The following is a 20,343-nucleotide window of genomic DNA, read 5'->3' on the forward strand; positions in this document are numbered from 1 at the left end:
GTCTTACTCTAGGGAAGACATGCATTGTTTTCAGGAAGGACTTGCTTTTATTATTTGTCAGACTCAGATTTTTGCAGTTTTGATTTTAAATCTGTAACTAGAGGACAAAATCCTTTATTACATTGGGGTGATGAGTGAGCACAGCCTCACCCTCCATTGGGAAGGAGGAGCTGGGAGGGCTGGTTTGGAGATGCACAGTCAGATGAAATCTTGAGGGACTCGTTCTGCAGTTTCCTTGGAACACAGTGGTTTCATCCTGTTGTCTGAAAGCCTTTCTTAAGAATGTTGGGGTGGCGATAGGGCAGTACAGCCACAATATTTAGCCTATCTAGTCCTTATTTGCCTCCTAAGGCAAACATTTTATTTCCTGTATTTCAACTTCCTTCCTAGATCCTCTCCCCCACCTTGCTGTATCCTATGATCTTAATTACTGGTTGCAATTAATGCATCCTCTGTAAATTAGTCCTGCCTGAGAAGTAGCATGTCCTCGGTAAATGCAAAGGAGTTAGAAACTGGAAACTCAGTCTGGTAAATCTTGGATTTAGCTTTTGTAACTGTGCTTTAATACTTCACAATAATTGCTGAAGCTCCCCATAAAATAATCTCCATGTAGTCCCAAAATGGAGTTGAGTGCCTTAGAAGAAAAAAGAAGAGCCCTTATCTGTACTTTTAGTTACATTTTTATTTATTTCCCTTCTTCCTCTGGTGTGGGAGGATGAATACGCAGGGAAGAAGATACAGATTTGCAAAGGCAAGGAGTGCTAAAGAGCGTCGTTTTTTTCATCAGCTTTTAAAAGCCAGACTGTAATCATAAATTCCCTGATAGCTGGAGCATGCAGAAGTCATCTTTAAGCCTACAAGTGACAGGCTGCTGTTGCTTTTCAAACTTCAGATTTCATTTTTTTGTAAGACACAACTTTGATCTGGTTCCTTTGTAATGCTCTGCAGAGCGCTGGGGCCGCTGCGCTCGCCGGCTGCAGAGCTGGAAGTGAACTTTCTTGGCAAGAGCCATCTGGAGACCTCAAAGAACAGATTAACTTGTCCAGAATTGATGTGATCTTTGAAGAAGCTGCCCTTGCCTGGAACACATGTGATTAGCCTGACATTGGCAGTGATAAAGTTGAGATGCACAGCGGCTGTCTGAGTACCCAGAGTAATTGGGAAGAGTGTTAAGTGGAGCAACCCCAACAATCTGCAATCAGATTGTCAGGTAAATCCCCAGTTTTAACCTCTTGAGCCAGCTTTGCATCTTTAGCATAGATCAAATCCAGTCAGGAGTGAAGGTTTTCAGTTTTGCATCTTCATAGACTTTTTGTTCTTAGCTCCAAAACATTCCCATGATAATGGTTTGGGAGAAGCTGTATGGTGCAACTTCTGTGATAGTTGTTGGTACCATGGATTGGAAACAGACTTTTCTGTTCAGGTGGTGGATTAATGTAATCTTGTAAACTGGACTCTATAGTGGATGCTGTTGTAATCCCTTGTTTAAAGGGGACCCTGCTGCTGGGACACTCCTGTCAGCACGTGCTGTTTAGACATGCTGAAGGGATTTGCTTTGGCTTGCACATCATAAACCAAGATGTGCAGCTTTTCATTTGATTGGTTGTGATATTGAAATGTGGAACTGCATGAAGGATATGACAGTTACCTGCTTGTTGGTAGATGTAAGTTTTGGAAGTGTCTAGCTGGAGACTCAGCAACCTGTGCTTCTTTTTGTTTCTTGCATGGCAGTAAGTAACCTTTTAATTTTTATTTTTCCACACTGAATAAGTGGAACATGTCAAAATAACGAGCTGGAAGGATGCCTCAGCATTAGACTGCATCCTCCCAATCACAAATGCAAAATGACCAGGGATACCAAATAAGAGTAATGCTTAGTGCTGGTTTCCTAGAAATAGTCATCTTCAGAAACACAGGACTGCAAAAGCTTGAGCTAATTTTTCAGAAGCTGATGTGAAAAAGCAGGAGGGAGCCCAGAATGGGTCCCATTGAGTTGCAGCCTGATTTGTGGTCTCAGGGCACTATCTCAAACACCACCCACCAGAAGAGGAAAGGAGGAATTGTCTCCTGCTGTGAGGTTGCTCACCACAGTGCAGGAGGGAAGGCATCTCAGCTCCTCCACCTGCCATCAGCTGTGGTGAGACATCTGGAGTTTCTGCAGAGCCCATTTTGGGGTGTCCTTCTGTGGGACTTGCCAACATCCCCAGAACTCCTGCAGCTCAGAACTTTCCACAGTGACTCATGAAGTTTGGGTGGTTATGGCATCTGGAAAATGGGATTTCTCCCATGTTGAAAATGAGCTGCTCACCAAAGCTCTGGAGACCAAAGCTTCAGACTATGGCATGAGAGGAAAACTTCTGCAAGAGCTGTTTAGGGAGAGTGCATTGGAGTTTTATGGTCAGCTTTTGAGGAAAAATTGTCTTCCAGAAAGTGTCAATGCCATAAAAATTTAGTGCTGGAGCTGGAGAAGGTGGTAGCAATGAAAACTTTGGATTGATCATCTTCCCTGTTAAACTGGGAGCTGTTCCAGCCATGCTGGAACTGCTAGCAGGCTTGGGAAGACCATGGCTCTCAGACCTGCCTGTAGAGTGTTGTGCAACTTATTCCCTCCAGTGGAAATTTAAATTCTACAGAAATTAGTTGCCTAGAGGCTTTTCATCTTCAAGGAAGTTTTCTTCTTGCCTTAGTGGTTTTTTTCCCATGCTTGATGAAGAACATCAGTGAAGGAGATACATAACTGGTGAGAACCAGAGGGAGTGCCACTCAGATTTGGCTTTGGAGGCAGGATCAGTGAGCTCTTCCTCCCACTGTGGGTGCTGAAGGTGATGCAATTCTTCCCCAGAGCACACCAACCCTGGGGTTTTTGCATGGAGCAGAGTAGCATGTTTGGCAAAGGTTGGGGACTTTGCATCTTTGATTTAAAATTGAAATAGCCATTGGGGGAAGTTGTTTGAGAGAGACTGGGGTTCCCAGGCTGGAAGGAAAAGGATGCCCTTGGGGACTCAGGATGCACTGGGAACTCCACATAGAGCAAGAGTACTGAAGAGGACCTCACCTGTCTGCTTGCTTGCATTGAGACTCCAAGATCTGGTGGTGCTGAGGTCCCAAGTGCTGGGTGCTTGGTCACAGGAGTGAGAAATCTAGGGATGCATGCCATGCAGCCAAGGCAATATGCAAAATAAACCCAGAACAGGTAAAAGGAAGCCTTAAGGAAATTCCTGCTGGTTTTCTACAGCAGTTTAGGCCCTTGTCAGCATTACCAGAATGTGCAGTGATCAGCAGAGGGCTTTATGCAAAGAAAAGGCAGCTGGTCAGGCTGACTTACTCGGGTCGCTGTGATCTCTGTTATAATTGTTCCCTATGTGATTATTTTGAGGGTTGAGCAACTGAGAGCTGCAGAAGAGACATACAGCTTTATTTCTGTAATGTATGAAATGTTCTGTGTTCATTTCAAAATGCTCATTGCTCTTTCTGTCTTAAAAAATGAAATAAAATTCTGGAAGGCTGCAGGAATTTTTGTGAAGTCTAACTTTAAATGCTCACCTTTCCTTTTATCACCCTTATCAGTGCATAGAGCTCACTATGTGAGGTTTTTAGCTGACATTTCAAATCGCTCTGAGGGTGCCTGAATCCCTTTTAAAGCAGCCTCCCCTCCCAGATCAGAAGTGACCAGTTTTTTTTGTTAGACTCCATGTTCCTTTAATGTTTTCCTCCTAATAGATGTTGAAAGCGTTCTTCAGAGGCACGGCACAAAACATTCAAATAGTGATACGAGCCAGCTGAAGAGAGTTGTCAGGGAGAGAGAACATTAGGAGAAGGATTGAATACAGATGGATTCCTCAAAAGTAATGTAACCTGTTATGATTGCTTTGAAATCTTATACCCTTTCCATCTCCTTACGCTTACCAAAAGTTTACATTTGCATTGATGTATTAGAGGCAGAGCTAAAATGGAAGTAATCCCTGTTGTATACATGCTTAAGTGTGTAATTTTAGCTAAATACAACAGTTGTGACCAAACCTGCATCCTCAGTGAGGAGACCACAGCTGGGGAGTGTTGTGGGAGAGCCCAGCAATTCCAGCTCCTCCAGAGGTGTCAGGGACCTCCCAGGGCCCATCTGCTCACTCTTGGTTCCTTCAGCCATCACAATTACACACCCAGCAACCTCTTCAGGTGCTCTCTGCTGCTCTGTCTTTGTATCAACAGATACAAAGGAGAAATTGATTGCTCTGCATTTTATTCTGTGTACCTGAGTGCTTTCTTAGTATACTGCTAGAATAATCCATGCCTCTTGCAGAGAGTCCTGGCGAAAGGTCCAGTAGAAGTTGGTGCTATATTTTAATTGGATTGTCCAAAAATCATCCTTGTCTTTGCCCTCAGGGAAGGCCTGAGCTATCCATCATTCCTGCCTCAATTTAAGAGGTTGTCTCAGCCTCCATCACACTGCTGTCATGTTGGATTTGACAGGAGGGTTGCACTGCACAACTCTCCTTTAATGTTCAGAACTGACCGTTCTGCACAGGGAGAACGGCTGAAGGGGGCTGGGAAGGTTTTCACTTATTATCCCTTGCTTTTTAGGGTGAACTTGTTCCAATTATTTCCAGTACTTGCCCTAGAAAACTGTTCAGAAATCTGATGGAATATAGAAATGAGTTTGCTCCAGTGCACATCTGCAGTGACTGACAGAAAGTTTGCATGCTAGAAGGTGTCTGTGGTGTCTCACCATCCCAAGGCATCCCTGTGCTCATCCCCAACTGACTCTGTATTGTACCTGAGCATGGAGAAACCTCACAAGGCTCCCTTCTGTCAAACAGCCATGAAAAGCCTCAGCTGGCTCAGTTTTGAATGCTCTTTGTACCATTCTGCAACTATGCTAAGCTTCATCATCCAAGGAGAAAGAGTTTGGAGTTTTGGTTGGTTTGTGGCACACAGAATAATTTTCTCTTTCTGAGAATAGGGGAGTAATTTGTTTCTGATTGACCCCATAACGGACCTGAAACAATATGATTTTTCCTAGTGACCAGTGAATATCCATGATCCCTTGGATTACAAGGAAAGCAGGTTGTATGCTGGACCCAAAGAGCAGGTGAATAGGAGCTGGCTGAGCAATGCATTAGCTGAAGGCTGTAACCCTGTCCAGTTCAGGATTTAAAATACTTTGGTAATGTAAAAAAACATCGTGGTACACTATGTGCCATATTTTACATAACAGCATCCACAAACCTCTGCCTTAAATGAGCTCTCTGCCAGTCTCAGTTCCTGCAGTGCCTGTCCTGCATTTACACTCCTTACAGATATACACAAACTGCCAGCTTTACCCTTTGCTGGTGTCTTCCTCACCTCTGTCCCTCCATCTGTGTGTTTCTCATGGGTTTCCTTGTCTTGTCTAACTGTAAACTCATTGCTTCTGTTGTCTGTAGGACTTTAACCACTACAGTAGAACCAGAATCACTTTTCTTGGCAGAACAGGGAAGCACACATTGCATGGTGTGCCCTCCACTGAGGTGTTTGCACAGGGCCCATTGCAAATCACCTCCAACAGGTGCTGATTACTGAGTTACTAAATAAAGGATGATGCTGATGAATTTTGTGATCTGAACTAAAGCAGGACTCTGAGTTTCAGAGCTTGGAAAACTCAGGAATTCATCAGCTTCAAGATATCTTAAAAATGCTGCTCTTCATGCAGAGGGGCAGGCAGGGAAAGCAAGGGGACTAAGTGCTCTTTGGTTGATGTGAACATTTCAGCTTGTTCCTTCTTCTGGCACATTACAAAATAACTTGCAGGAGTACAAGATGCCTGCATGGCCTGTGTGTCCTGCAGGGTGGCAGAGCTGGAGGCACTGCAGCACTGGCTTTTCTGTGATGGTGGCAGAGTGAGCATGAAGGAATTTGTGCCTGCTTGGTTCCCAGGCTGCTTCACCATCATCTTCCTGAGCAAGAACTCATTTCCCAGGTTAGCTCCTGCAGGCAGCCTCCCTTCCTGACCTTTGCTGAAGAGAAGGAGGTTGGCCTGCATGAGTACTTGAATAACAAGGCATGGGTTGTTGACAAGCTTTCGTAGATCCCCGAGCAGACTGTCCACTGGAACAGCTGGTGTGATTAGGTGGCCCTTCCTGGTGGAATGTGCAAGTGTGCAATGTACCTCAGTGCAACATTGGAGGTCAGTTTTAGGTACTGTGCATCAGCTGTTTCTTGCTTCACCTCCTTCCCTCTGCAAACGTGGGAGGGATGTTAAAGTAAGCATAGAATGGGTGAGCTTTGCTACAAATCTCTTCCTGTTGGAAGAGCAGAATCCTATTTTGACTAAGAAAAATGCTGGTTTACTGTCTAAGGATTGCTTTTAGATTCTCATCGAGTGACAATGCTAAGCAGCTAGCCCATGGACTCCCTAAACCCTGATGGAAACAGGACTTCTTGCATACAGTCTCATTCCCTCCCTTGTCTCTAACAGTGTCATCTTCATTACTCCGTGAATTCCCTTTTTTTCCAGTTATGAGTCAAATTGTTCATGGTTCTGTCAGTGCAACTTTGTGTGAACACAGCTTATTCTGTGGCCCATCACTGAGGCTGGGGCTCCAGGCAGAGTCCTTCTGCCTGGTGATGCAGAGCATGGTCAAGGTTGTGTCCTTCTAACCTGACTCTCATTTTTCTCTCACAGGCATGGCTCATGGAGAGAGCCTGTTAACCCCTACTATGTCAACACGGGCTATGCTTTGGCACCAGCCACCAGTGCCAACGACAGCGAGCAGCAGAGCATGTCCAGCGACGCCGACACCATGTCCCTGACGGACAGCAGCGTGTAAGTGACACCTGGGGACAGCCACACTGCCCTCAGCTCTGCTGCTCCTGGGTTCTGCTGGGAGAGAGGCTTGGGATGGGGGGAATGTCTGAATAGACCATGACAAGGTCATTCTCACTCTTTTCAGTTACTTTGTGTGACCGTGTTCACAGGGGTCCGAGGATGAGGGAAGAAGAGATGAGGATCTGACTCCATATTTCAGAAGGCTTGATTTATTATTTTATGATATATATTATATTAAAACTATACTAAAAGAATAGAAGGAAGGATTTCATCAGAAGGCTAGCTAAGAATAGAATGGGAAAGAATGATAACAAAGACTTGTATCTCAGATAGAGTCTGAGCCAGCTGACTGTGATTGGCCATTAATTCAAAACAACCACATGAGACCAATCACAGATGCACCTGTTGCATTCCACAGCAGCAGATAATCAATGTTTGCATTTTGTTCCTGAGGCCTCCAGCTTCTCAGGAGAAAAAATCCTAAGGAAAGGATTTTTCATAACACGTCTGTGACAACTTTGTGCAGGATACTCAGCCTTGCCAGTTCTTGTGAATGTTTGCAGCATAAAATATTTTTGAGCTATCTAAAAAAATTTTTGAGCAATCTAAAAATATTTTTGAGTGATCTAAATGGTGTTCTGTCACAGGTTCTGCAATGTTTCTTAAGCCAGGTGCAAGAATTGGTAATGTTGGATGACTTTGTAATAACTGATTTGAGATAGATTAAACTCTGAACATTAGACAGAGCCTTCTGCTTACCTGGGTATTTTTCTTAAGATTTTATGCTGCCAAATTCTCAGAATCACAGAATGGGTCAGATTGGAAGCAATCACAGTGAGTTATCTGGTCCAACCTCCCTGCTCAAGCAGGTCATCCTAGAGCAGATTTCACAGAATTGTGTCCAGATGGTTCTGAAATACCTCCAGTGAGGGAGTCTCCACAGCCTGTCTAGACAATCTGTTCCAGTGCTCAGTCACTACAGAGTGAAGAAGTTCTTCCTCATGTTCGGTTTCTGTCCATTGCCTCTTGTCACGTTGCTGGGCAGCACAACGCAGAGCCTGGTCCATCCTCTGAAACCTCCCTGCAGATGATGGCCATTGATGAGCTCCCTTCTCAGCCATCCCTTCTTGAGGCTAAACAGGCCCAGTTCCCTCAGCCTGTCCTCATAAGAGATGCTCCAGTCCCTGTGTTGCCGTCCTCTGGACTCACTCCTGGAGCTCTGTGTCTTTGTCCTGAGGAGCTCAGAACTGGGCACAGCACAGCAGATGGAGTAACAGCTCTGTCTGTGATTGCTCTGCAGTAGGATTGGTGACTGACCAGTTCTAGTTTGGCTGGTGACCACTGCACTTTAACACAACTTGTGCTGATAAGCCCCAGCCAGATGTTTTCCCTTTCTGTCTCTCATGACAACACCCTGTATCTCACCCAGGAGATGCCTTCCTTAAAGATGGTCTGCAAAGAAAGAAAAAAGGGGTTGTGAGATTTTGTTGTGACTGCATCTCTGTGATACGAAAAAAAGGATTTGGGGAAAAATATTCACTGTTTGGTCTGGTTTTTAGTAGTGCAAATGCAAAGTGTCTTTCTGTAGAGTAGAAACCCTTTGATTCTTCAGGCGAGAGATGACAGGTTTACAGAATTAGGAGAAGATTTTATTAATGGCAGTGCTGTAAACACAGAGTCCTCCAAGAGGCTCGTTTAGTGTCACTGTGAGCGTCAGCAGCTGTCAGACCTTGTTGGAGAAACTTTCCAGCCTGTGCCATGGATGCTGGTAATGGGTGCTGCCACAGCTCCCCACCTGCCCGGAGTTCATACAGTGACACAGGGAGCGTGCAGTGTGGCCAGGGGTTTTCTGTGTCTGTGGTGGTCACCCTGCCTGAGCCTGTAGCTTGCTCTTCTCTGGCTCCACAGAGTCTCAGGGCCATGTAGGAGCAGCTGTGAGTTCATTCTGCACCCTGACACCAGCTCCTCAAGCATTATGCATGAGGCAGACCTTGGCCAAAGGGGCCTGGGAGGTGGAGGATGCCCCCAGGACAGAACCCTGTAGACGACCACTAATTAAAGGCTCCATTTGATACAGATCCAGCTGCTCTGCCACATCCTTCTGCAATTCTTCATATGCATCAATTTATATGGAGGAGTGCTCTGAAGCTAGCAGGAGTCGTGTAACTTCTTGTTATCAGGAGAGACAGATGTAAGAACTCTTCAAAATTAATTAGCTTTTAGCACTTCCTCTCCCACTGGTCCAGCAGGCTCATGGGGCTGCACTGATGGTTATACGTGTGATAAGTTATGATCATTTATGCCAGAGTTCTTCACCCTCCTAATTTTTATTTCACTAGCCACAGTTTGTTTTTTTCACAGGCAGAATAATTTCTTATTGGCCATCATATGCTTCTTTTTCCTCTGGGGATTTTATCCCTCCTATGGTCACCATAGGCTGCCTTTAGGACTTTAATTACCACCAATATGTGCACTGCCTTCTGCTAATAACTAGCCCAATCCTAGTGGTTTATTTTAACTAAGTTTTGAACTTCATAAAGGTAATCCATTCTTTCTATGCCTCTCAAACTGGATCCATGCAGAATCCAAAATTGGCAAAGCCTTGACCTTTGGCTTACACAGATTCTGGCTGTTTTCAGCACTTGCTCTTCATTACATGATTTAAAACTCCAGCATCAGATTTTACTCAGATTTTACATGGCACTGCTGAACCTATCTTCCTCCTGAGTTTCAAAGGAATTTTTGCAGAATTGCTCAAGGCAGCAAAAATGAAGAACAACCAGATGAAGTTAAAGAAGGGACTCCTGCTGCTTGACAAGACTTACATGTCTCAGTGCTTTGAATTTAGGCCTTCTCTGAGGAAAATGGCAATAAAAGCCTCGTTTGCTGATGAGCGAGGTTCTTCCCTCTGTGTGCTGTTTACACACAGCAGTCACGCTCAATAATGAAGAAATCTGGCTTCTGCTCCAAGGCAGCACATGAATGAGGTGCGATCCAAGGCTCAGACCCTCCATCAGAGGAAAATCTGTCTGGACAATTGGGATGCAAACACTGGCTAACTGAGGAATGCTAATAAACCAGGAGAGCAAAGCGTGCTGGCCACCTCAGGCCAGTGGAGAAAGCAGGCACAGAGCATTTGCTGCACCAGTTCCCTTCCAAGCTTTGATGTTGGATTGATCCCAGCAATATGGGGTTTGGAAGTGGCTGCATGCAAAGCCTCTAGCAAAGACCTGAGTGATGCTCTGCCTGTCTCAGCTCCTGAGCTGGGGTCGTTTTTTGGGAGCAGCCAGCTCAGCAAACAGATTGTAAAACTGTGATGTTACAAGCACACTTACCTAAAAGGCCAGCTTTCAACAGGATGTCTTTCCAAGCACTGTTAAATATTATTGTAATGGGTTGAATTTATATGACGAGTATGTTATCAGTCCCTGTTGTTTGAGTAATTTGCTTTTTGAGTGGCTTAAAAAACATTGCTCTTAAATGCCTGCGCTCCGCTGATTATTTTTCAGTCTTCCTGTGTCATAGGAATTCCTCTGCCCTTGTAGGCAAAACAGCTCTGGTCCTCTGTGCTGAAACCTGTTTTTGTAATCAGCAGGGCAGCTGTGTTGTTTTAGCTGGTTTGTGTGAGGCAAGGTCTGGGGAGGACACACTGAGAGGCTCTGGTGAGCGCTGGCCTGGCCAGGTGGGGTCGAGTCACTCACCGCTCGTGTTCCCTGCAGGGTCAGTGGTAAGTCAGGGGTCTGGGGCTCTGCCTGCCCCGTGGGCTGCTCAGAGCCTGCCCCAGACTTGCAGCAGCATTTCCAGCACAGTCCTAAACTGCTCTTGCTGTCCCAGATAACCCTTCTTGAGGATAACATCTTCCCAAGTGGAGGAGGTGAGTCTGTGGGTGGGAGGGGTTGTCACAACAGAGATGCTTGAGGCAAGTTAAGGCAACTGGAGGTAGGAAGGCAGCAGCTGAAACCATTAAATCTCCATGTGATGTTCCAATTCAGATGCAGAAACACTTTAGGTCCATATCTATCTTGATTTCTTCAAGAGCTTACACGGTAAACAGGAGATAATGTCTCCTCTTCAGTGTTGTGCTCCAGCTGAACAATACTCCTTCCTCTTGGTCTTATCAGGTGTCCTGGCTTATCTTAGTTGGGAGACAGCTTTGCCTTCCCCCAGGCACTTGGGAAGCCCTTGGTGCCTGTGGGCTTGGCCAGAGGGATGCTCCTTCTTCCCCAATTCCTGTCAAACCTGCTCCAGAGTAGGGATGGCCAATCCCCCGAACAAAGGGGTTTAGGACAGTGGTTATTCCTTCAAAAAGTCTTGCAGATTAAATGCTATTCCTTGGGTGACTGGCCTTTAATCACAATGCCTGGTGATTTTCCTATGATGCTTCTTTATGTGAGAAAAGTCTCTTGTAACAGAGGTGCTTTGATAAGAGTAATTGATAGAAAATACCAGTTTGGCTTTGTATTTGTTTCGTGGCTTTCCTAAGGCTAGTGATCCAGAATAACCCCAAGTTTTCCTATATTTAAACAAGTTTAGCAGCTTTTTAATTTAAAAGATCCCAAATGATGATTTCCAGTGTGTTAGGCATAATGATTGGGTTTGAAGCCTGTCTAGGGAAGCAAAGACACCTCTTGCCAGAAGAGTCCAATGTACAGCACCACAGCCAAACCACTGCTCACCAGAGGCTCTTGCAGGTCAGTTTAGAAAGGGGAGGAAGCCTCCACATTTCCCCAACAGTAAACTCATTGCATTATCATTAAATAAGCAACAGAAATACTCTTCTTCCCTCGTTGAATTTCAGCTCTGAGCTTTCTGGTGCTAAAGAAAATCACGTGATGAAACAAGAAAAAACAGTTTGGGAAAGTTTTATTTTAAAAGTAGATGTGCTGTAAAAAAAAAGTTTAATTTTTTTCATATATATATATATATATATATATATTATTTCTCTATCTATTGAAAATATCTCAAAGCAAGCTACCTGACAAAAGGAAAACAAAAGTATGGTATTGGTTTTCCTTGCTTTCCCCCCCATCTATTGAATAAGGTTTTGTTGGGATAAAATTAAAGTGCTTATCTTTGAATTTGCTTCCTCTGGTTGAGTTGGCACAGTACATTGAACGAAGGAATGTTCCAAGTTCAGAGGTGGCATTGGGGAATCTAGTTAAAATGACATCAAAGGCAGCACAGCGGGGCTGAACATGTGTTTGAAGCCGGATAGATTAGAGGCCATTATCAGCCTTTCGCTACTGTGCTGGGAACAAAAGTCGCTCTTTCCGCTGGGACTGCTGCTGGGGAGAATTAAAAAAAAAAGAGAGAGAGAGAGAAAGAAAGAAAAATTGCACTTTCTAACATAATGCCGCGTTCCCTGCGAATGGCCGTGTGGCTTTAGTGTGCGAGTTGTGTTCTGGCACCCGGGTTTTGTGCACTGGTTAAGCTGAAATGTTGACTATTGATGCCGACAAGCAATGGCTAAAATAATCCCCCAGGTTTTTTATTTTTCCCTCTGAAAACTTGCAGTTGTTTTGTTACCATCCAGTCTAGAAAAGGCCGCGTCACAATGCGGTGAAACTCTTTAACCGTTGTGATTCTCATCATTAAAGAAAATTAAGGCACCTAATGAGCACTGTCATGATGCCTGCACAGCAACGTGGGGAAGTTGTCCTGTTCCCAGGCCGTGTCACTGCAGGCACAGCAGAGATGATGCTCCCAACACACTCTTCCTCCTCCTCCTGCATTACCTGCAGCCACTCACCAGAGCTGTAATTAGCCTGGCTCATTTTCTGTTCCCTTGTTTGTCTTCCTGCTAAAAAGCACTTGTCATTAATCATGGGGTTTGTTTTATTTTATTTTAATGGTGTTTCATTTTGAATGCCTGGGTTATTGCATGAAATTAGGTTCTTCTGAGGTAGGTTGGTGGCAGTTCTGCTCTGCCCCTGCATTTCCAGGCAGCCAGCATGATGGGAATGGGAATGAAACCTGGTGGTGGCCATCCTCACACAGGCTGGTGCTTGAAACTCAGGAGGTTTGCAGGCTGTACACCACAGTAAATTGTGTTTTTCTTGCCAAATGGCACCTTGACTTCAAAAATCTGTGGATGAAACTGTTTGGTTTATGTTCTGGGGAAGCAGCTGGGGAGGGGGATAGGTGTTAAGGACATTTGGCCTGTGCAAACATCTCGTGTTGTGAGATGTGTCAGTACTGGCTCATTTTCACAGCTCAGAGGGGTGCAGGGTGGTGGAAGATGTGCCTGGGAATTGCATGGTAGCTGGGACAAAACAAACCCCTCCATTCATTTCTACCCCACCTCTGTGGCATTGCATGACCTTCCCAAGCAGTTACCTCTGCTGAGTCAGGAAAATGTGTAAAATGAAAAAGCTCAACATTGCCAAGCTCCAGGCTGGCATTTGTTCTTGAATTAGTTGATTTTCCCCAAATAACACAAGGTCACCAGGAGGTGGGTCTGTGTCCTTTCATAACTGGGCTCCACTCACTCCTCTTCTCCTGGGCCCTGGGTGTGAACAGGATGGTGGCAATGGTGGGAACAAAAATGCATTTCCTTTCTTTGCCTGAAGTCACACTTAGGCAGTGGTGCTTTGCCATTTGGGGTGCTTAGCAAAGCCTGGTGCCTCTGACCCACTGACCCCTGTGTACCAAGGACTGTGGCCGCCACTGGCTCCTTCCCCTGCAGAGCTCTCTGTCACCACCTCTTTCAGCACAGGCACCAGGCCAAGCGGAGCTGGTTCACTTGGATGTGACTGCCCATGACATCCCTTCCTAACCTCATCCAGCCTCCTCTGGGGAGGGGGCTGATTCTTCCCTCCAGCAACTGCAGTATCAAGCCCATAATTTCAGACTGAGCTAGAGATTGCCTTGGGAGCAGTGGAGCCTATACCTCCTTTGATAAGCCATTTGAGCAGCTGTCACACTCTCTTAAAAATATATACCTTGTTCCCTGCTTGAGCTCCCCTTGGAGTAGATGCTCACTGAGCTCCCGCTTCTCCTTCTCCCCCCTCTCTCAGCCTGCCCTGTGGTTTAATGTGTACATTACAGGCTCTTTATAGAAAGCAACCAACTATAAAAGGTACCAGGATGCAGTCCAAGTCCTTCTCCCAGGAGCCCTGCCTCACTCTGCTCCTGGGGGATGCTGTGTAAGTTCTCCTGGCCCCCCATGCCAGAGCTTTTATGGTTTGGGGACCGGTGTGAGCATCGTTCCCTGCATGGGTCCCTCATACTCTGGGCATGCAAACATGGAGGGGTTTCCTAGGGGCCACTCTGTGTCAGCAAGGCTTGAATGAACATAACATGGCAGAGAAAGGCACTAAAGCAGGGCGTGTTGTTGTTTTATTCCTGCAGAGATGGGATCCCACCGTACAGACTCCGAAAGCAGCATCGCAGAGAGATGCAAGAAAGTGCCAAAGCAAATGGACGCGTGCCACTACCTCACATTCCTGTAAGTAGCACTATCTCCTTCCCAGGGGTAAATATGCAAAATATGTGAGATCTCTAGCAGACAGTTGCTCTGCTTCTGCTTGAGTTTAATCCCCCTTAGTGCTGTATTCGCTTGGGGGTGCTTCAAGATGACATACATTGTGCTAAGAAAAGGTTTGGAGCCTTCTGCCAAACTCACCATTCCAGGCTGCCCAAAACACAGAATTTTTCTTAACCATTCAGTCAGTAGCTGATTGCTTCTCCTGGGTGAGAGTGGAAGCACTGGCTGGCGTTTATCTGCAAGCAGTTCCATGCCCTCAGGTGAGCTGGAGGTGTTTGTGGAAGGTGTAGGAGGCTGTTGGACATGGAGGCTGATACAGCTCTCAGCAAAGGTCAGCTGGGGAGAAGTGCAATGGCCCCCAGCAGTATTTCTGCACTGAGCAGCCAAAGGAGCTGTAACCTGTTCCCAAGGACTCAGCTAAGCTCACCTGGGAACACAAGGCAGGAGGAAAAAAAAAGGTGCGGGATTAAATAGTTCATTTATCTGACACTGTCTCTTTGGTTGCTCCAGGTAAGCAAACAGCCTTTGGAAGACAAGCACAACTGCTAGGTCTCTACATCACCATCTGCAGCTCTGCTTGTTATTGTTTTCTTTTTCTGAGAAGTTACAGGTGACATTTAATATCTACTAGGGAATAAAGGTGCTTCTTTCCCCTTTGGACAGCTGGACTCCAGCACAAATCAAATAGGGAGAGAAAAAGCCTCCATCTGTTTTTTCCAGAAGTGTCTTCAAACTTGACGCAGCTGTTCCCATCCTGCCTGCTCAAAGCAGCACAATACCAGCAGAAATACACCCTTGTTTTAATCTGATTTAAAAGAAAAAAAATCCACACCAAAACCACCACTCTTTGTTTTGCCTTTTAAATTAGATTATTTTCCTTAGATTTAAGAGGGTCTCCTGTGCTTTGATCACTGGGTTGACAATAAAAGCCCTGGCTGCAGACGCTCATAGCCATCCTAGCTCAGTCACCTCTCTTTTCACACAGTTGCTTTCACAGTGTGGTTGCTGTTGAAAAGGCTGGCTGGGTGCCTTTTTATTTCACTTGATGCCGTTTTTACTGTAAGCATGGCTTTGTTAGAGTTGAAGTTTGAAAGCTTGGCCTTTATTTTTTGTTGTTATTGTTGTTGCTGTTCCCCAACAGTGGGAACTACTGACTGAATATTCTCTGACTTCAAAGCTTGTCAGTGGCTTTACCTTTTGGATAAAAATAATAGTGGCTTTCTGTTGATGGTGTGCACTGGCAATGCCTCCATGAACTGCAGGTTATAAACTCAGAGTATGGAGCATTAAATATGTATAGTGAGCTCTACTTTAACGAACTTCCATCTGCCAAACATTTCTTTTGTTGAACTGAATAAGTGTCATTCCAGCAGCAGTTCCTTGCAGGCTAATTAGTTTTACTTAGCATTAAATTTTATCGACTCTTTTGGAAACCAGCTTTAAAAACTGGGTAAAAAACAAGGTTTCAATTGCCCACCTGCTGCTTATAAATTTTTATATTATCCTTCTTACCTACATAGTCTTTTAGAATTACATATTCCTCCTAAACTACACACAGACGCTTCACAGGGATTTTTTTGTGAAACATCCACTGTTGCCATTAGGTTCTGCACTGTAATTTTAAGTCCCAGGGAAAAAGGCATCTTGACACATATTTATATGGGAGCTGAGGACTGAGAAGCTGGGTTAGTTCTAGTCTTTCTCCAGGGAATAAAAGTTTAGTTCAGACACTCTGGCACCTCCTGCCAGCCAATTACTGACACAGAATTGGCATCGACTTCAGAGAGGCACTGTTCTGCCCTCTCTTATCAATCAGCCAAGAAAGGAGAAGGTAATTAGACAATGTGTTTTGACAACACCAGTGTGAAATGTTATAAAGTTACTCTTTAAAATTCAGCTCTAACTGCACACTCTGAATTAAACAGCACAAATTAGCAAGGAGCCATGCAAATGTTTCTTCAAGTGTTGCTTTCTGAAGCCAGCGGTTGGGCTATCCTACAGCCCGTGGCTGAATCAGGCTGGACCTGGGGTTAGCTGCTTCCAAACGTGTGACAGTGATGAAATCACAACCTTTGAGTGGAGGTCTTTATGGACTCCTATCTGCAGCACAGCCAGAGTCCATGCTGATAGTGCCTGCAGAATGCACAGCATGTTTTCCTACTGATAACGGGGAACCTCCTACTTCCGAAACTCATTGCAGAAGTCCTTTACAGACCTTCCCGTTCCCTGACAAATGAGTTATGGGGCTATTATGCAAAATTCTGAAAGGACTTACATTGCTTTTAATAGCAGCACTTGTAGTTAAGTCCAGAAGCTATAAACTGCAGTGATTATATGTTCAGAGGAGGCTGCCCGCTGGTCCCAGCAGCCGTGCTGCATCCAAGTAGTGACAGCGTGTGTTAGCTATGTGGAACACCCTCTTCAGCAGCAGGATGTGTGTGGATGGCCCTGATCTGCATCTTCCACACTTAGCAGCTCACATCTTCCACACTTAGCCAGTCACCAGTGCTCTAAGTTTGGAAAAGCTGTGTTCTGTGAAGTGGCGCTCTGCCCAGGAATGCAGTGGGGGAGGCTCTCCAGCAAGCAGGGAGACCTCTGGTTTGTGCCTCTGGCAGGAACACATTACACAGAGAGTGAGTGTTGCTTTCATGTGGTTTTCCATCTCTCTCTTGGATTTGAGCAGAGTCTTGGAGCACCAAGGAAGGAAAGAGCAAGCAAGTTCCTAAAGAAAGGGAGAAAGCCCAGAGCAGGCAGAGCTGTACTGGGCTCTGGCATTCACCATTCCCAGGAGAGGATGGGAGATCCTCCTTTTCCACTGCAAATTCAGAAAAATCCGACCTCAAGCATTAAGAGCTGGTGTTTTGTTGGTTTATTAACTGCATAAAGAATCCATTTTGTGATGTTGTGCTGTAGCTTGGTCTAGGGGTAGGAGCTCTCCTGTCCTGCCCCACAATCAAGGGTGCTGCAGGGTGGCTTCTGCAGTGTTCCTGAGTGGAGCAGAAGGTTGTGAGTGACCGCTGTGCTGTGCTGTACAAGTGAGGAGTGCACAGGAGGAGCCTGGTCTCGTGCTGCCTGGATAACTGCAGCTCAATGAGCTTTCTGCTCCTGTGAGTTGGGAACCTGCTCGGAATTCCCATCGGCTGTTTTATGCCATTTTCCTCAAACGCCTTCCCCCAGCAGGACTCCTTGCTAATCCCTGAATGCTGCTAGACTGGATGCTGAAATCCAGCTATCTATGAGCTCTGCCATAGTGTTTCTGGTATGGAAACACCATTTATCCGTTAAAAATTTATGTCACAGAGGAATGCATTAATCTAAGAAACATGGAGGTTCAGAAGTTCTTTTCTCTTGGCTTCTCTAGCCTGTCATCTTCCTTTCATTTCCAAGACTGACTTGTGATCTAACAACAGCCCCTCAGGCATCATGGAGGCATCAAACCTCTTGTAGAGGAGGGAAATTTACCAGCACAGAATTCTTTGGCCCAGTCACATCTGTCAGAAACAGTTCAGCCCAAACCACAGATCCCTGGAGCTGCTTAAGGAACCTCTACCCAGTGTAATGTTGAAAAGCTTCCTGTTTCATCTTCGAGCAGTTGAGGCTGATGCTTCCCAAGGGGAACCTGCAAACTGCAGTGAGATTCTTCCCTTTCAGCCTTTTCACATTTCAGATGCCAGTGTGTTCTGATGTGCAGCTTGGTCCTTAAACCTGTGTTTCTCAAGGAAGGTGAAATCCATCAAAACCCAAGGGCTGCGTCTGCCTCAGGAAGCAAAATACATGGAATTTCCACTCCATCAGCTCCAAGAAGAAAAGGGGAAACGTGAGGGCAGCTGCCTAGTGGAGCTGCTGGAGAGCTTGTGTGTCTCACATGTTCTTAGCAGGCTGCTTTTTCACAAAGGTACCAGAGCTTCAGACACTTCATGTGTCAAGGACAATGTTCTAGTGATAGGTACCCCAAGAAATCCTTCTTCAGAGCTGTCACAAGGAAAGATTGCTCCATCTAAAGCAGGTCAAGCAATTTCTATTTTTCCCAACCCACCTGGCATTCAGCCTCTTGTCTGTTGTCCTCTGCAGCCTCCCCAACTCCACGTGGTTCTGGACAGACCTATCTAACTAGTGCCATTGAATAAAAGTAGATAGGTAATTAAATAAAACATTAGACTAAACAGTACTTTGAAATGGAGCACTTCCTTTCTGAGTTGTTGATGTAGGATGTCCAGAGACCTCATTCTGGTCCAGACTGAAGGGCTGGATCCTCAAAAACCAGCCAGCTCTTGGACAGTGCTGCACCCTTTACTTGGAACAAAGGCATTTGGAGCCCTTCTGATTTCAGAACAATAAGCAGCTTATTTACAAGTCCCTTGGTAGGACTCTGTATGCCCATGGGAAGCTGGGGGCAGGTTCACAATCCTGAAGCCTTGAAGGATCCTGCTCTGGGTACAGGCTCAGCCTGGCTGGTCTTTGATGGAGCATATTTCCCCTGTCTCCCTTCTGAAGTCAGGCCCATCATTTGACAAAGGCTTCAAACACTTTGTTGTCTTAAGTCTTTTGAACCAGGTCAGTGCAATCCATGTTTGCTGTCTAGGGAGGCGCAGAGAGAGCCCTCAGCAGTTATCTGTATTGTTTCAGCACAAGGAATTTGCATTCATTATTCTGCTATACTGTTAGTTTTGGGGAAGTCTGTGTAGCTCATCCTTTGAGGTAGGAATAAAGTCAGACCCATGGTGATGTTCAGAGCATCATCCTGCTCACCAGCTCTCTGAGTCACCCTCACAGGTACCCACCAGGGCAGCACAGGGTGTGTGCAGCTGGTATCCGTGGGGTGAGGTGAGGTTTATTTCAGTTGCACTGATCTGGAATGCTCAGGGAAACCCTTGGAGAGGGGGCTGCATCTTGCACCCTCAAACAGGCTGCTGAGGCCCTGTGCAAGCTCTTGTGCTGAGTGGGAAGCTCCAAGGACAGGGCAGTGGGTTTTGCAGCTGCAACAGAGAGAAGAAAACAAGTTCATCCTAAAGATTCTTGGGTTCAGTTATTGTAATTTCTGTGGTTGAGCTTCAGTCACCTCCAGACTTGGAGACACTGTGGATAAACATGCTGAGGTATTAGTTGTAAAAGACCCAGAATCACCTTATTTTGAGTTCCCTGGACACAGCAGGGAACCACCACGTGGTGACAGGACTCAGCCACTCCGGTTAGCAAATTTCAGCCCTTGCTACTAGAGGTTCAGGAGAGGTTTGGTTTGGGGTGCTGCCCTGCCTCAAAGGCTGGGGAGACAAAGGGTAATTCTTTCCCAGTTGTGCTTGTGCGTGGTGGCTGCACCAGGGAGACCCAGGAGTGTGAGTGCTGAGCTCTGAGCTGCCTCTCGTGAGGCTCATTAATGTCTAACGGAGCAGGGCTTGGTGGTGCCACCCTAAACAACCACAGCGTGCAGAGCTGGCATCTGAGGTGGCAGGAGGGAGGGAACACATCATCCAGCAGGCTGGGACTTGTCAGGCAAGGGAGAGAATTCCCTCCTTGGGAATTGCTGCCATGGCCTCACGAGGAAGGGTGGTGGTGGTGGTCATGGGATTGGGGTTTGTGAAGGAAACAGGATCCCTTAGCCAGAAGTGCTTCCCAGGGCTATGCAGGGGAGCAGGGAGCCATCCTGAGAAGCTCCTCAGGGAGTAACAGAGCAGGAACCAGCTCTGCCACATCTTCCCCTGTGCTGGAGCCACATCTGGAACCTGTTTCTGTACTACACAGAGGTGAAACATGCTGCTTTGGCCCCTCTGCCAGTATTTCCAGACTGAACATAATTTTTGTTGATTAAAATCTTTTTTTGCAGTTTAGCTTTTTGTGATACAGGCCTTTGGTTTGCAGGGCTGGAGGTCCTGGTGGCACAAAAGATGTCATCAGGATGGTGACATCTCCTCCTTCATGTTGTGCCCTCTCCAGTGGCTGCAAGGATTAAGGGAATGGTTGCCTGGGGCTGTTCCCAGCTCAGATGGGTCAGTGGGATTGAGATTTGCTGGCAGGCTGAGCAAGACCCTTCCCTCTTGGCAAACAGAACAAGCAGTGC

The 20,343-nt window shown here is 45.9% G+C and overlaps 1 protein-coding gene across 5 annotated transcripts in view; it reads left to right on the forward strand.

Moving 5' to 3' along the window:
* Positions 1 to 20,343, forward strand: part of AXIN1 (axin 1) — an 84,905-nt gene that overhangs the window by 45,961 nt on the left and 18,601 nt on the right. For all 5 annotated transcript variants that reach the window (XM_026796478.2, XM_005492098.4, XM_026796479.2 and 2 more), the window contains 2 exons: positions 6,659 to 6,799; positions 14,153 to 14,249. In XM_026796478.2, the coding sequence (XP_026652279.1) occupies positions 6,659 to 6,799; positions 14,153 to 14,249 (238 nt within the window). The remainder of the gene's footprint in view (positions 1 to 6,658; positions 6,800 to 14,152; positions 14,250 to 20,343) is intronic.

The sequence above is a fragment of the Zonotrichia albicollis genome, chromosome 16 (genome assembly GCF_047830755.1).
Source record: "Zonotrichia albicollis isolate bZonAlb1 chromosome 16, bZonAlb1.hap1, whole genome shotgun sequence".
NCBI lineage: Eukaryota > Metazoa > Chordata > Aves > Passeriformes > Passerellidae > Zonotrichia > Zonotrichia albicollis.